This window comes from Rattus norvegicus, chromosome 8 (assembly GCF_021556685.1).
Source record: "Rattus norvegicus strain SHRSP/BbbUtx chromosome 8, alternate assembly SHRSP_T2T, whole genome shotgun sequence".
In the NCBI taxonomy this organism is placed as follows: domain Eukaryota; kingdom Metazoa; phylum Chordata; class Mammalia; order Rodentia; family Muridae; genus Rattus; species Rattus norvegicus.
This window is the reverse complement of record NC_141541.1, coordinates 25,133,585-25,149,133: the sequence shown is the minus strand read 5'-3', so window position 1 is coordinate 25,149,133 and position 15,549 is coordinate 25,133,585. Positions and strand designations below refer to the sequence as shown.

The 15,549-nt window shown below is 42.3% G+C and overlaps 1 protein-coding gene across 7 annotated transcripts; it reads left to right on the top strand.

The window, feature by feature from the left end:
• The first annotated feature begins 1,025 nt into the window (after window positions 1-1,025).
• Window positions 1,026-15,311, top strand: Zfp560 (zinc finger protein 560). Of its 7 annotated transcripts, none has more exons than XM_087560004.1 (8): window positions 1,026-1,081; window positions 5,458-5,537; window positions 5,618-5,643; window positions 6,580-6,668; window positions 7,443-7,569; window positions 8,894-8,974; window positions 11,690-11,772; window positions 12,192-15,311. In XM_087560004.1, coding segments are annotated over exons 2-8 (2,253 nt in total). In that variant the 5' UTR covers window positions 1,026-1,081; window positions 5,458-5,535; the 3' UTR covers window positions 14,037-15,311.
• Window positions 15,312-15,549: the final 238 nt, after the last annotated feature.

Sequence of the window (15,549 nt, the reverse complement as noted above, 5' to 3'; positions counted from 1 at the left end):
CACAAGCAGCTTAGGAAAAGCAGGTACCATAAATATGTCATGTTAAGGGCCATAGGGCTCTTGGCCTGCGCTTTTGGATCAGACTTCATTTTTCTAGGCTCTCTTCCTTTCTTTCTCGTGTGTGTGTTTGTGTGTCTGTGTGTATGTGACCCTATATCCCTGACTAGTTTGAAACTATCTATGTAGACCCAGCTGGGCTCAACTCAGGCTGCTTTTGATTCCCGCAAACTTTGGAATTAAAGGTGTGGATCACTAAGCCTGGCCTCAATTTTCCTTTAGCTATTATTATTTTGTATAATGTGGTTGAAAGCGTGGGTGGTCATGTGACGGCTACAGGACAACCTGTGGGGGTTTGGCACGCTGGGTCTTGAACTGAGGTTGATATATCAGATTTGGAGGCAAGCTCCTTTATCCTCTGAGCCATCTCATCCACCCTACTTTCTTTTTTGTAATAAACTGTAATACATCTAATGACGTGTTTCTCGACTAATTCTGTGACTAGAGGCACAAGTACTTAGATACTTAAGTGGGTGCATCAGGGCTCACAAACCTAACAAGAGCCAACACTGGGTGACACGTACGCTCTGAAAGGTCTGTCCCATATCCACACAGTCCGGGCACGATCCTTGTCGTTGTTCTGGTTGTCGCCTTAAACAAGGCTAGTGGCCAGGCTGCAGAGTTTTTAAATCGACTGGAGTAAAACCACTCTTGGGGTAGAAAAACGTAAACTCCGTCGGTAAACTGAAGCGCCCGAAGCCGGAGGACACTGTGGTGGAAGAAAACAGAAGTGACATCAGACGCCCTCCGCGGTCTCTTACACTTCCCGGCTCTGGGTCGTGGAGTTCTTTTTCCATCTCGGTGGTCATCAAGCTGGATGAGACGCTGGCGATACCAACTAAGTAAATTCTTTCCCTGAACGTCTTCCAAACGGTCGGATCAGGAGTCGGAACCGGTCCGGTAACCCTAGGCCGGAAGCGGAAGTGCTGTCGGTGGTGTTACCTTCCGACTCTTCCGGCGCGGGCTCTAGGGCTTGGAGTTCCGTTGCTCCTCAGAGGCTGTACCCGCAGGCGGCTTGGGAGAGGTGGGTTCGGCCCCTCAGCGGTTGCACTTCCTAGGTCTGTGCCGCCCAGCGCGACAGGAACCTGCGCTGTGCTGTTGTTTCTCAGACTTTATTTTTAGGAATAGGCGGATCGGCGCGTTCAGGTGAGTGTGAGGTGAGAGCTGTTGAGAGGGCGTTGCCACCTTCTATTTACAGACGAATGTGTCATCGGAAATACGGCATCCTCTTTGCACGTCCCTTACTTGTTTCCAGCACTTAGTTACGTTTGGGTAGAAAGCCATGTTTTTCGTTGTCTGTGTGCATGTAAACGCGTGTGTATTGGGGCGGGGCTCGGGGGCGACCAGTGTTCAGTCATTATATCTGAACTTCTTTGGCCCTGCCCACAGGGATTGAAAACTAAGGAGGAATGGGTGGAGACGATTGAAGTATTTGGGTTGATTTATTTTTGCAGAAAAATGTTTGGGTGAGGTATGTTGATGAAAAAAAAATCTCACCTTAAAGGTAATAAAAGTTGATCCTGAACCAAAGAATGATGATGATCAGAGTACATGTGTTGCCCCAAATAACACGTTCCATTGTGGTTTCATGGTTTATTAGTATTTTTTTTTTTATTTTTATTTTTCTGCCTGCTAGGCTACACAGCAAGAGTGTCATGGTGTAGTCCTGGCTCACCTGGAATGCCCAAAGTAGATCAGGCTGGTCTGGAACAGAGTTTGGCCTGGCTTTCTTCTGAATGCTTAGGATTGAAGGCATAGGCGACTGCGCCTGGATACATGAACTTTTTATAGTTCCAGGCCAAACATCACAAATGATAACAATTTCAAAATGTTGATGGGAACATCAGGTAAAGTTGGGTTGTAACCAACTGGGTGAAAAGCTGCTACACGTTGTCACCCTTTGGGCTGGTGGGAGCTGGTGTTCTGCTAAGACTACAGAATAGAGGTTTTACCTGACAGTTGACATTATGTTAGGACAGATACATTAAGTTCTAGAATGTCTTTAATTTATTTCTTTCTTCCTTGACCAAGTTGTCATTGAGTATGAACGTTGTTCAGCTTCCATGTGTATATGGGATTCTTGCTATTTTTGTTGCTATTGAAGACCAGCCTTAGTCTGTGGTGGTCCTGTAGAATACATGGGATTAATTCAATGTTCTTGCATCTGTGATTTTTTTTTTCTGCCTGAGTATTTGGTTGATTTTTGAGAAGGTATTGTGAGGTGCTGAGGAGAAGTATATTCTTTTGTTTTAGGATGAAATGTTCTGTTAAATCCATTTGGTTCACAACTTCTGTTAGTTTCACTGTGTTGAGACCACCTTTAACTCTCTATCCTTGATGTCCTCAAGTTTATTCTGGCTAATTAATGCAGCAGACATTGGACCAGAGGGTATATATGTCTCCTCATAATTCCGGGTTTGACCAAGATTTCTAATAAGCAGTTTCTACAAAGGACCATGTAGGCTTTTATGGCCTCTGTGGTTATATTGTCTAGATCCTTTCCCATGGCCCTAATGGCCAAGCAGAAGGCCTGTTCCTCATCCTCCACAGCCTCATCATCATCTCCACTCCTCATTCTTGAAAATGGCATGTTTAATTTATTATGGAATGATTAGATCTGAGTAATGGGGGAAGTATATTACAAAGAAAGAGAGATTGAAAGTAAAATAGGAGAGATAGCAGATCAGCTTCAGGGCAATAGCAACCATCAGCACACATGGGGATCAATGGCTTGGTGATGTTCGGGGGCAGGAACTGTGTCACACTGCAGCCATGCTGGACCAGTATATCCAGGTGTCCAAGTCAGAAGAGTAATTGTGAGCCACCATGTGAAGGCTGAGATCCAAACCTTGGTCCTCTGCAAGAACAGCAAGTACTTTTGTCTGCTGGGTCATTCCTCCAGTCCCTGTTAGTTATTTTGGAGTCTTTGATGTCAAACAGCATTTTCTTGTAGTGTTATAGAACATTAGTATTGCTTCTTCCCAGTTAAAAAAGATTTTCATGGGAGACCAAAAAAGGAATAGGGTGGGGGTGTAAGGCTGGAAGTGAGTCTTAACTACTGGGCGACCTCCCTCTCCCCCAAGTGAGACATGAGAACGGAGTTTGATGCAAAAGCAAGAGGTTTATTTTTCTGGCACATTGGTGTTGACCCTCAATCAGCCCTCTATAACTGCTGTAACAAGCAGCTTTTATACCTTTTAGAGGTACAGGTTACATCAGCAAGGTTACAGTTTAAACTTACTGACTAAGCATATTGACCTTTGAATCTATTGGCCAGCAAGCATAGGACATGCATTTGAACTCTATCTGGGACCAGAGGGTCAGGTGCCTCTCAGTCAGTACATTCTGTGGTTTTTCAAGAATGTCCCTGCTCCTCCCGAGAACTGTGGGTGGAGAATGGAACTTGGCCTCTTCTTGACCTGAGGTAGTGGGTGTAAGGCTGGTGAAAGCCCCTAGGTTACTTCAGGGGTCTGATTATTCTGAGGGCAAGGGGCCATCCCAGTAAGAGGTTGCTAAGAGGTGCCAGGCCTCTTACTGTGCTAAAACAGGCAGAGAAAGAAACTGGACACTTAGGTGGTGGCTAAAAGCCTTGAGCAGAACAAAATAAAACAAAAATGGGAGAAGAGACTAGACTTCTGCTGGTTGACTGAGAATACAAAGGAACTTTAAATACAGTGCACATGACAGACTGAGTGCAGATAAGGAGAGCCATAGATTGCCCCTCCCTCTCTCCCTCCTCCCCTCCCTCCCTCCTTTCCTCCCCTCCCTTCTCTCCTTCCTTGCCTCCATCCCTCCTTCCCTTCCTCCCTTCCCTTCCCTTCCCCCCTCCCTTCCCCCCTCCTTCCCTTTTCCCTCCCTTCCTCCCTTTCTCCTTTCACCCCTCAAGTCATCCTTCTTCCTCAGCATCCTGAGTAAGCCAGAACGTGTGTGTGTGTGTGTGTGTGTGTGTGTGTGTGTGTGTGTGTGTGTGCATGTGTGGTGTGAAGGTGGCCATAGTAGGCATGGAGAGGACAGAGGGCAACTTTGTAGTGGGTTCTCTCCATCTATCCTTATGTGTAGGAATCAAGTTCAATGCCAGGCTGTGCAGCAAGCATTTTACACACTGAGCCAGCCATCTAGCTAGCGCCCAGTCAGACTTTTTGGTAAAGCTTCACTGAAGCTGGTCATGGTGGTGGTAAATGCATGTCATTCCAGTACCTGGGAAATACTGTCAGGATGATGGTAGATTTAGGGACAGTCTCAGCTGTATATTCAGTAGGAAGCCGGCCTGGGCTGTAGAAAACATTTCAGATTGACCAAACAAACAAACAAGCAAGCAAACAAAACCCATATGATGTTCTGGTTTTAATCTTTTGCTACAAAAGTAATTGAGCCAGGTGTTAGTTTCTAGAGTATTCTGTATGGTAATGCCACTGAGGAGTGCCATCTCCTACATCAGAATGTAGGGTCAAAGTGCTTAAAGCTTCATCTCTAAGTAGATGATTAGAACAACTGCATCCCCGAGTCTTTGTTTCCTGAGTATCGTTTGTGTGTTTTATGACACTTTTTTACATTTATTTATTTACTATGTGTTATTGGATGGGGGAAAGAACTCATGCCATAGCATGAGTGTGGAGCTCAGAGGACAACCTTTCATTTTATCTTTTTATTCACTCACTTTACATCCTGCTCACTGCCCCTCTCCTGGTCACCCCCTCACACACTTTGAAAGTTGATTTTCTCCTGACTTACGGGTCCTAGAGATTGTGTTCAAGCTGCCATGCCTACCAGAAAGCACTTTGACCTACAAGGCCACCTTCCTGGTCCTCAATCTAGATGCTTTTGTTTCTTTTGAATTTGTTTATTTATTTTATGTGTATGAGTGTTTTGCTTCATGTGTGTGTACTGTATGTGTGCCTGGTATCTGTTCAAAGAGGTTAACCAGAGTTCAAAGAGGTTGACCAGAGTTATGGATGGTTGTGAGCCACCACGTGGGTGCTGGGAACTGAACCCAGGTCCACTGCAAGATCAATAAACACTCTAACCACTGAATCATCTCCCCAGCCCTGCTGAATCTTGGCTTTTAAGCATAAATGTTGCTAATGATAGGGTCCTTTGAAGCCTTAGAATAATTAATTTTAAGTTTGTTTTCATTTATGTCTATGTTATGTATGTCTGTGTGAATGTATACTATATATATGAAAATGAAGAGGCAGAAGAGGATGTCTGATTGCTGGAGTTCAGTTACAAGTGGTTGTGATCAGCCCAGCACGGGTGCTGAAAACTTAACCCAAATCCTCTGGGAGAGCGGCATGTGCTTTTAACAAGTCAGGCCTTTCTCCAGCCCAGGTCTTATCATTTTTAGTGGCTTTTACATATCAGAAAGAGTAAGAACTAATTATGATGCTTGTTGATTAATAGGTAACAATTGATGATGAATGATCCATGTCTTCAAGAATGCAAGTAACACTGTAGAGAGAGGAAAGCTCATCAGTGGCCATGTAAGTGTATGAACTGCCCAGACATGTTCTTCAGATTCTGGAAGGGAGTGTTCTAGTATATTTCACCATCACCTTTACAGGATGGAAGCCATCAGTTTGTCCCATGGTAAGTTTTGCTCATGCATTGTGTGCTCCTTGTATAGAAAGCATTAAGTGTTAGTGCACTGGGCTTGAACAGTCATGCTGCCAGTTCAGGGGTGCTTCTGTCGTTTGAATATGAAATTACCCCAATGATTTATTGGAGCTCTTGGTTCCCAGCCTGTTGTGCTGTCTGGAAAGGGTGTAGAACTTTCAGGAGGTGGAGCTTTGCTGGAAGAAGTGGCTCAAGGTTGGGTGGGCCTTGAGGTTTTGTGGCTCAGTCCTGGTTCATTCTGTTTCCTGACTGCTGATGTAATGTAGGGAGGCTCCCCCCACACCCCCCTGCTGCCATGCCTTCCCTATAGAGAGAACTGAAGACCGCCACTGGCCACTAGTGTGTATAAACTGCCTAGATGTGCCCTTCAGATTCCGGAAGGGAGTGTTCAGTACATTTCAAGGATTATATCCCCTTGAACCGTGAGCCACAATAGGCTCCCTCTAGTTGTTTCTCTTTTTTATCTTAAAAGATTTACTTATTTTATTGTTTTCTATGTGTGCTGTGCCTGCACGTATGTCTTTGGACCACATGTGTGCTTGGTGCCTGCGGAGGTCAGAAAAGGGCATTAGATCTGGCACTGGAGTTCTGGATGGTTGTGAACTATTGTGTAGGTGCTAGCAACCAGAGTTTGATTGTTCTGGCATCGTGTGGTAGTCCTGAATACATGTGAAAAGAGGAGGGGGGACAGGGAGGGAGGGAGAGAAATAGAGGCAGACACACACACACACACACACACACACACACAGAGAGAGACAGAGACAGAGACAGAGACAGAGACAGAGACAGAGAGCTCTTGATATCCTGTGTTGGACCCTATGGGAATTTTGATCTGGGGTAGAGTGACATCCATGTATGTAAATCTGAGAATTATGGATAACTCCATTTTCTTTTTCTTTTTCCTACTAGGCTTATTTTCTAGGAACCCAGGCTACTTTCATAATGAAAAGACAGAGATGGAAAAGAGGGTGTCTGACTGCTGGACAAACAGTTACCAGGTGTGACTAAAGCATATCCTGCCATTATGCCGAAAGGCTGACACATTCCATGTAGGCAGACCTTTCCTCCAGAGCTTCTGGAAGGAAATAAAACCTCCTTCAAGGACTGAGTGATTAGCTGTATTTCTTCATGACTATTTGTAAGCCAGAATAAATCCTTTCTCCCTGAAGTTGCTTCTTGTCATATATTTTATCGTATCAATGAGAAAAGTAAAGTTTATATTGGTTTATGAGTATTGTGAACATCATTTCAACGTTTTATTAGTTTGTAACTGATCACCCTCAGGACATTCACTGTATATTTCGGATTTATTGTGTTCTGACAGTTGGTAAGGGGATTAGTGTTCTTTCTGAAAGACTTTATTCACTCTCACCATTTACCAAATGTGTGTGGTGTGGTAGTGGTTTACATAGAAAGAAGGAAATAAGTGAGAAAACACCGTGCTCTTCTTGTGGTGAGATGGCGAGCTGTGGCAAGAAAGACAGGGATAAAGTCCAGGCATGGTGGTGTGGGCCTTTAATCCAGTGTGGAGTCTGCAAAGGGGATAGAGACTTTAGTGTCAGCCAACCTGGCCAACCCTGTCTTTAAAAACAGGACAGGAAAGTGAAAATACTCGTGAGATAGATATAAAGAGCACCTACTGGAGAGTATTCACAGAACTCTGCCACAGGCAGAGACCTCCCAACTCCGTGAGGCACTGAGTTCCTGTCCTGTCTCCTGTGACCTTGGATAGAGATGTCAGTGTGATCAAATCCAAGTGTGTGTGATTGTAGGAGTCAGTGACTTTTGAGGATGTGGCTGTAGACTTCACCCAGGAGGAATGGATTTTATTGGACACAAAACAACGGAGCCTTTACAGAGAGGTGATGCTGGAGATCTACCAGAACCTTGCCACATTAGGTGAGGTTCCCTTATTCCTTATGGACTCTTATAAAAACCAAAAATATGTTTATTTTTTCTAATTACATTTATTATTTTATGGTGTGTATGTGTGTGTGTGTGTGTGTGTGTGTGTGTGTGTGTGTGTGTGTGTCTGTGTTTCTGTGTACTATGGTTCACAAATAGCGTTCAGGAGACAACTTTTGGGAGCCATCTCTCATTCTGCCATGTGAGTTCTAGAGATGAAACTTAGGTGGTCAGGCTTGGCAGCAAGCACCGTTAGCTGCTGAGCCACTGCACCTATGAATTTACCGTGCTTTAAGAGTGGTGATGGCAGCTCTAAGGACAGTTGAGAATAACAGAATGCTAGGCATGGTGGTGCGTGCCTTTAATCCTAGTACTAGAGAGGCAGAGGCAGGAGGATCTCTGTGCATTTGAGACTCTCAAAGAATAAAACGAGCAAAAAACAGGAGAGGAAGGGAGGGGAGGGGAAGGGAGGGGGGGGGAGAGAGAGAGAGAGAGAGAGAGAGAGAGAGAGAGAGAGAGAGAGAGAGAAGAGAAGAGAGAGCTCGTACTCTTCTGTTTTCATTTGGTCTGTTGTTTCTTAAGATACAGCCCTAAAAAAAAAAAAAAAAAAGAAAAGAAAAAAAATTGGAGCTATTGTGTTCCGTTAAAAGGAAATTTTCAGATTGTTTTGGTATCAGTATCAGAAACCCTGTTTGGTGTCCTGATCATCTCTGATTTATTGGTGCTTCTATATGATTTGGATGCCCTGCATTATTTAACTACTAGTGTAATTGTTTCTCATCCAAACTAAGATAACTAAGATCTTGGGGATGTGGTGGCCCATGCTTTTCATCTAAGTATTCCAGGAAGTACGGACAGGCTTATCTGAGTTCAAGGCCAGCCTAGTCTACAGAGTTTTAGGCCAGCCAAGGCCACACAGTGGAAACCTGTCTCACTTTTACTTTTTTCTTTATTTGATTATGTTTGAAAAGTATTGTCATAGTGTATATATACAAGTCAGTAGACAGTTTGTAGGAGTCAGTTCATTCCTTCTACCTTGACCCAGGCGTGTAAACAGGTGGTTAGGCTTATCTGTAAGCGTTTTACCTGGTGAGCCACCCGACTGGCCCAATATTAGTGTTTGGTCTTGACTTTGTAACTATCACTTTAGGCTTTAAAGGTATGAAATCAGTAGCTACGGACACACAAAAGGGCTATTTACATATTGGGGGCTTTATCAGTATTTCATTGCTGACATTGGAACTGAAGTTGCTAAGTCATGGAAAGGTATATTCTTTCTTGCTTGATCTGCTTTCATGAACGCTTTCCTTATGTGTAGGATGTCAGCTCATCAAATCCAGATCCAGCTCTTGTTTGGAGGCTGAAGAGTTGAGAGTTGTCGAAAGAAGAGTTCAACAAGGTAAATGTTTGGGACTTCAGTCTATTTGGAATACAGTAGGACACCCTCTCCCCTTCTGTGGCCAGCACAAAGGCAATATAAATATTCTACCACTAAGGTATATTACAAAGAAAACTTGAGTCAGAAGGCTGAGACCACAGGACATGAACGTTTTATGAGATCTTTATTACTTTCCATCTACTTAGACTTTTTTTTTTTTTTTAACAATCTCATTTGTCCAAATCTTTCTTTTCTCCTGAATAATACTGTCTCTGTTTACCAGGGCACTTGCATTTCAGAGTAAATTCTTTCTAAATTTTGGTTGCCTATTCTTTTTATAATTTCATTATGTTTCTGCTACTATCATTTTTATTATTGACTGCTGTATCCAAGGCCTCTTTAAAATATTTATTATTGTTGTTTTAGTTTTTATGTGCATGTGTGTGAGCTTGTGTGAATCCCTGTGTGCCATGTGTATGCAGGTGACTGTGATGGTCAGAAGAGGTGTCTGGTCCCCTGGAGCTGTGGTCAAAAGTGGTTGTGAGCATCTTATTTGGGTGGTGGGGATTGAATCTGGGTGGGTTATTTATTTATTTACTTATTTATTAGACCAGCAAGTTTTTTTTTATCTTTATTAACTTGGGTATTTCTTATTTACATTTCGAGTGTTATTCCCTTTCCTGGTTTCCAGGCTAACATCCCCCTTCTGTATGGGTGTTCCCCTCTCCATCCTCCCCCAATTACCACCCTCCCCGAAACAATCACGTTCACTGGGGGTTCAGTTTTGACAGGACCAAGGGCTTCCCCTTCCACTGGTGCTCTTACTAGGATATTCATTGCTACCTATGAGGTCAGAGTCCAGGGTCAGTCCATGTATAGTCTTTGGGTAGTGGCTTAGTCCCTGGAAGCTCTGGTTGCTTGGCATTGCTGTTCATATGGGGTCTCAAGCCGCTTCAAGCTCTTTCAGTCCTTTCTCTGATTCCTTCAACAGGGGTCCTGTTCTCAGTACAGTGGTTTAATGATGGCATTCGCCTATGTATTTGCTGTATTCTGGCTGTGTCTCTCAGGAGAGATCTACATCTGGTTCCTGTCGGCTTGCACTTCTTTGCTTCATCCATCTTATCTAGTTTGGTGGCTGTATATGTATGGGCCACATGTGGGGAAGGCTCTGAATGGGTGTTCCTTCAGCCTCTGTTCTAAACTTTGCCTCCCTATTCCCTCCCAAGGAAGGAGTGAAGCATTCACATTTTGGTCATCCTTCTTGAGTTTCACGTGTTCTGTGCATCTAGGGTAATTCGAGCATTTGGGCTAATATCCACTTATCAATGAACGCATACCATGTGTGTTTTCTGTGATTGGGTTACCTCACTTAGGATGATATTGTCCAGTTCCATCCATTTGCCTATGAATTTCATAAAGTCATTGTTTTTGATAGCTGAGTAATATTCCATTGTGTAGATATAACACATTTTCTGTATCCATTCTTCTATTGAAGGGCATCTGGGTTCTTTCCAGCTCTTGGATATTATAAGTAAGGCTGCTATGAACACGGTGGAGCATGTGTCTTTGTTATATGTTGGGGCATCTTTTGGGTATATGCCCAAGAGTGGTATAGCTGGGTCCTCAGGTAGTTCAATGTCCAATTTTCTGAGAAACCTCCAGACTGATTTCCAGAATGGTTGTACCAGTCTGCAATCCCACCAACAATGGAGGAGTGTTCCTCTTTCTCCGCATCCTCGCCAGCATCTGCTGTCATCTGAGTATTTGATCTTAGCCATTCTCACTGGTGTGAGGTGAAATCTCAGGGTTGTTTTGATTTGCATTTCCCTTATGACTAAAGATGTTGAACATTTCTTTAGGTGTTTCTCAGCCATTCGGCATTCCTCAGCTGTGAATTCTTTGTTTAGCTCTGAACCCCATTTTTAAATAGGGTTATTTGTCTCTTTGCAGTCTAACTTCTTGAGTTCTCTGTATATTTTGGATATAAGGCCTCTATCTGTTGTAGGATCGGTAAAGATCTTTTCCCAATCTGTTGGTTGCTGTTTTGTCCTAACAACAGTGTCCTTTGCCTTACAGAAGCTTTGCAGTTTTATGAGATCCCATTTGTCGATTCTTGATCTTAGAGCATAAGTCATTGGTGTTTTATTCAGGAAATTTTCTCCAGTGCTTAAGTGTTCGAGATGCTTCTCCACCTTTTCTTCTATTAGTTTGAGTGTATCTGGTTTGATGTGGAGGTCCATGATTCACTTGGACTTAAGCTTTGTACAGGGTGATAAGCATGGATCGATCTGCATTCTTCTACATGTTGACCTCTAGTTGAACCAGCACAATTTGCTGAAAATGCTATTTTTCTTCCCATTGGATGGTTTTGGCTCCTTTGTCAAAAATCAAGTGACCACAGGTGTGTGGGTTCATTTTTGGGTCTTCAATTCTATTCCACTGGTCTGTCTGTCTCTGTACTAATACCATGCAGTTTTTATCACTATTGCTCCAGCAATTATTCTTAATCTCTGAGTCATCTCTCCAACCCTCAGGGACTCTTTTATTCTGACATGGACCTGTTCTCCATTCTGTAAAATCTTAGACGTACCCAATTTGCTAACATTTAACATAGCTTTATTTTTAACTTGTTTAATATGAAAAAACAAATGAGATATTATTAATGTTTCTATTTCAATGTGGAAGCACTTACCTGTTTTTTTTTTTTTTTTTTTTTTTGTTGTTATTTAACTTCAGAACAGGCTATGCAACTTAACACCAGAGGGACAATGTTTCAGCAGGATATTTTTCAGTTAAAAATATCAGATGAGATACAACTGGTAAGAGTCACAAGAGATATTTCATAATTTTCATTGAAATAGACTGGGTATTTCATGTGAGTTTCATCAAAATGTTTACAGATAAAGAGGTATTAGAGAGGAATAGCCTCCATCCACAGGAGTAGTGTCTGTAAAGGTGGCCTAATCATAGTTTGAAAGTTGAGCTCCCGTTAGCACAGGTTCCTACCTATAGCTACAGACACTGGGCTTTCAAACAGTCTCATGGAAGCAAAGGAGGCCTTTCGGAATTAGAGCAGATGGCATGATATTCTTGCAGTAGGATTTTTTATGCACATTGAGTGAGATGTAACTTAAAATGGGAAAAAGCTACATCCTCATCATGTTCTTGTCTTTAGATCAGTGAAGTATACGAATACATTTGAAAAATTTTAATATCTTTTTATTTTTTAAATCAACAGTCAAATAGCCACAATGGAAAGGAGCTCTGTGACATTAAGCCACCTGGAGAAATCATCAAAGACACTTCATGCAGTCGGACACACATAGGTATTGAAAGCACAGCGAGCATCTATGATGGTGGTCAGTATGAACAAGTCTTTCCTACCCTGCCTAAGGAGACCTCCTCTGCAGACAGCAGTCGTGAATTAGAACAGTATGGAAAAGACTTCAGTATGACTGCAAGTACTGCTTACCAGACAACATGTGTGCAAAACAACTTCCTTGAATCCAGTGAATTTCAGCAGTCATCCCTTCAGAGGCCTGGGAAAAGTCACAATGAAGACAAACTCTTTAACTGGGTACAGTGTGGTGATACTTTTAGGCCAGTCATGAGTCATGCTGAGAATGCTCAAATATATACTGGGAAAAAATCGTATGAATGTAAGGAATGTGGGAAAAGTTTTAAATATTCTGCCAACCTTAATATTCATATGCGTTCTCACACTGGAGAGAAACCTTATCAATGTAAGGAATGTGGCAAGGCCTTTTCTAGGTGTTATCCACTAACTCAGCACTTAAAAACTCACACTGAAGAGAAGCCCTTTGAATGTAAGGTTTGTGGAAAATGCTTTAGAAATTCCTCATGTCTTAATGATCACTTTCGGGTTCACACTGGAATAAAGCCCTATAAATGTAAGGACTGTGGCAAAGCTTTCACAGGGCGTTCTGGTCTTAGTAAGCATTTACCAACACATACAGGAGAGAAGCCTTATGAATGTAAGGAATGTGGGAAAGCCTTCACTTCAACCTCAGGACTTATTAAACATATGAAAAGTCACATGGGAGAGAGACCCTTTGAATGCGACCACTGTGGGAAAGTCTTTGCTTCTTCCTCAACCCTTATTACACATTTGAGAACACACACTGGAGAGAAGCCCTTCGAGTGTAAAGTATGTGGAAAAGCCTTTGCGTGTTCTTCTTATCTTCGCATTCACATGCGGACTCACACTGGAGAGAAGCCCTATGTATGTAAGGAGTGTGGTAGAGCCTTCACTGAGCGCACAAGCCTTACTAAACACTTACGAACACACACTGGAGAAAATCCCTTTGAGTGCAATGTGTGTGGAAAAGCGTTTGCATGTTCTTCCTACCTTCATAATCACATACGAACTCACACTGGAGAGAAGCCTTATGTATGTAAGGAATGTGGAAAAGCCTTCACTGTTTCTTCACATCTAAGCAAACACATACGAATTCATACAGGAGAGAAACCCCATAAGTGTGAGGAATGTGGGAAAGCATTCACTGTGCGTTCTGGTCTTACAAAACATATACGAACTCACACGGGGGAGAAGCCCTACAATTGTAAAGAGTGTGGGAAAGCCTTCACTACATCCTCAGGCCTCCTTGAACACATGAGAAGTCACACAGGAGAGAAGCCATACGAGTGTGACCAGTGTGGAAAGGCCTTTGCTTCTTCCTCCTATCTAATTGCACATTTGAGAATTCACACTGGAGAGAAGCCCTTTGAGTGTAAGGAGTGTGGGAAAGCATTTACATGTTCCTCCTACCTTCATATCCATATGCGAACTCACACTGGAGAGAAACCCTATGACTGTAAGGAGTGTGGGAAAGCATTTGCTGTTTACTCTCATCTAAGTAAACATGTAAGAATTCATGGTGGAGAGAAAGCCTACACATGTAAAAGTGATGGAATAGTGTTCAATCATTCTCATTGTAAAGAACACATAAAAAATCTTGAGATAAATTCTTTGGTTGGAAGGAATGAAGAGACCGCTTTGGAACGTTCTATTGCTTTAGCAGTGCATCCAAATTCACAGTGGCAAGAAAGGTTATCAGTGTAAGCCATTTGTAAAGTGATTATTTTCATAGTTGACTTCAAAGACATGAAAGCAGTCATGTTGCAAAGATGCCTCACGAACCTAAAGAATGTGGGAAGTGATCAGAATGCTCAAAACACATTTCAAACAAACTCATTTTGAAGCTTCACAAAATCAGAATCATGGAAAGCCATCTCTGTTTCAATGGCTTTTTATAAGTATGTTGTATGAAACTATTGACACACAATGTCAATATTTCTGCCCATTTCTTTGACGATTACTCATAGTACCCCAGTGGAGGACTTTGTGAAAGTAAAAAATGTTGGAAAGTAATGGTTCAATAAAGTGACTCACATTTGGGAAACTTCATGTATAGAATATGGCGATTGTTTCTATGTCTTAAGATCTTGTATACTAGCAGAAACACAGCTTTTTTGGTAGTTGTATAAGCTTATTTTGGCCATTTTTTGCATTTTCAATATTTAAGATATTTTTAATATTTGTATATAATGACTTTCCAGTTTTAAAATTTATTTAAGATGTACAAAATTCCATGGAATATCTCCTGAAATAATTATTAGACTAATTAAAATGTGATACAGTAACTGGGTTTTGTTATTATGAAGCACTTTTTACTATCTCAGAAATTTCAGGTACTGCACATTATTAACTGTATCCACCAATTGTACTCTTAAGTTGCTCATTTTGTAATTGAAACTTTATACCCTTTAACAGTAACTCATAAACATTAACTAGTTAAAGACAGGCTCTCGCTGTTTAGCTCTGGAATTCACTGTGTAAACTAGCCTGGCTTTGAACTCACAGAGATTCTCTGCCTCCCAAGTGCTGGGATTAAATGCATACATTGCCATGCCCAACTACAGTCCATATTTAAATAAGGTAATATATTGTTTTTAGTTTCTGTGTGTCTGGCTTATTTTCACATAACAAAATGTCTTTTAGTTTCATCTCTGTTGTCTTGCATGACATACTTTCCTTTAAAAAATAGAAACAAGAGGGGTAGATGCCTGGAGCCAAGCCTGCTTACACAACTGTCTCGGGAATGTTTGAGAAATATCAAGCCCACTTAAACCCTTTTACTAGCCAGTTGTCTGTTCTTATCACTTTTACAGTTTCTGTCTCCAGCCATCTGTTCTTATCAGTCTAGACCTGCAACTTGTGGTTTAGGGATATAGGGAGGGTGGTGACGGTAGTGGAATTGGTCCTGGGTCCAATTCCTACCTGCTTGTCTTTATAAGCCGCTGTTTTTTAAATTAAAGTTTGAGAGCTTGATCAGAACACAGACTTATTCTCCTTCTTTGCGCCTTCTGTCCCCCATTCTTTCACCCCCTCCCAGGTCTCCTCTGAACCTCTGAAGGCTGGGGTAGTTGGCGCCCATCGTGGGTCCTGGGTATGGGGATCCGAGTGAACGTTGCTCTCGCCCATGGATGTCACCCTCTCATAGGATCGCCGCTTCCCGGAGGACATGAGAGAAGATCCGAATTGCGATCACCACAGCGACCCACTGTGAGTCAGA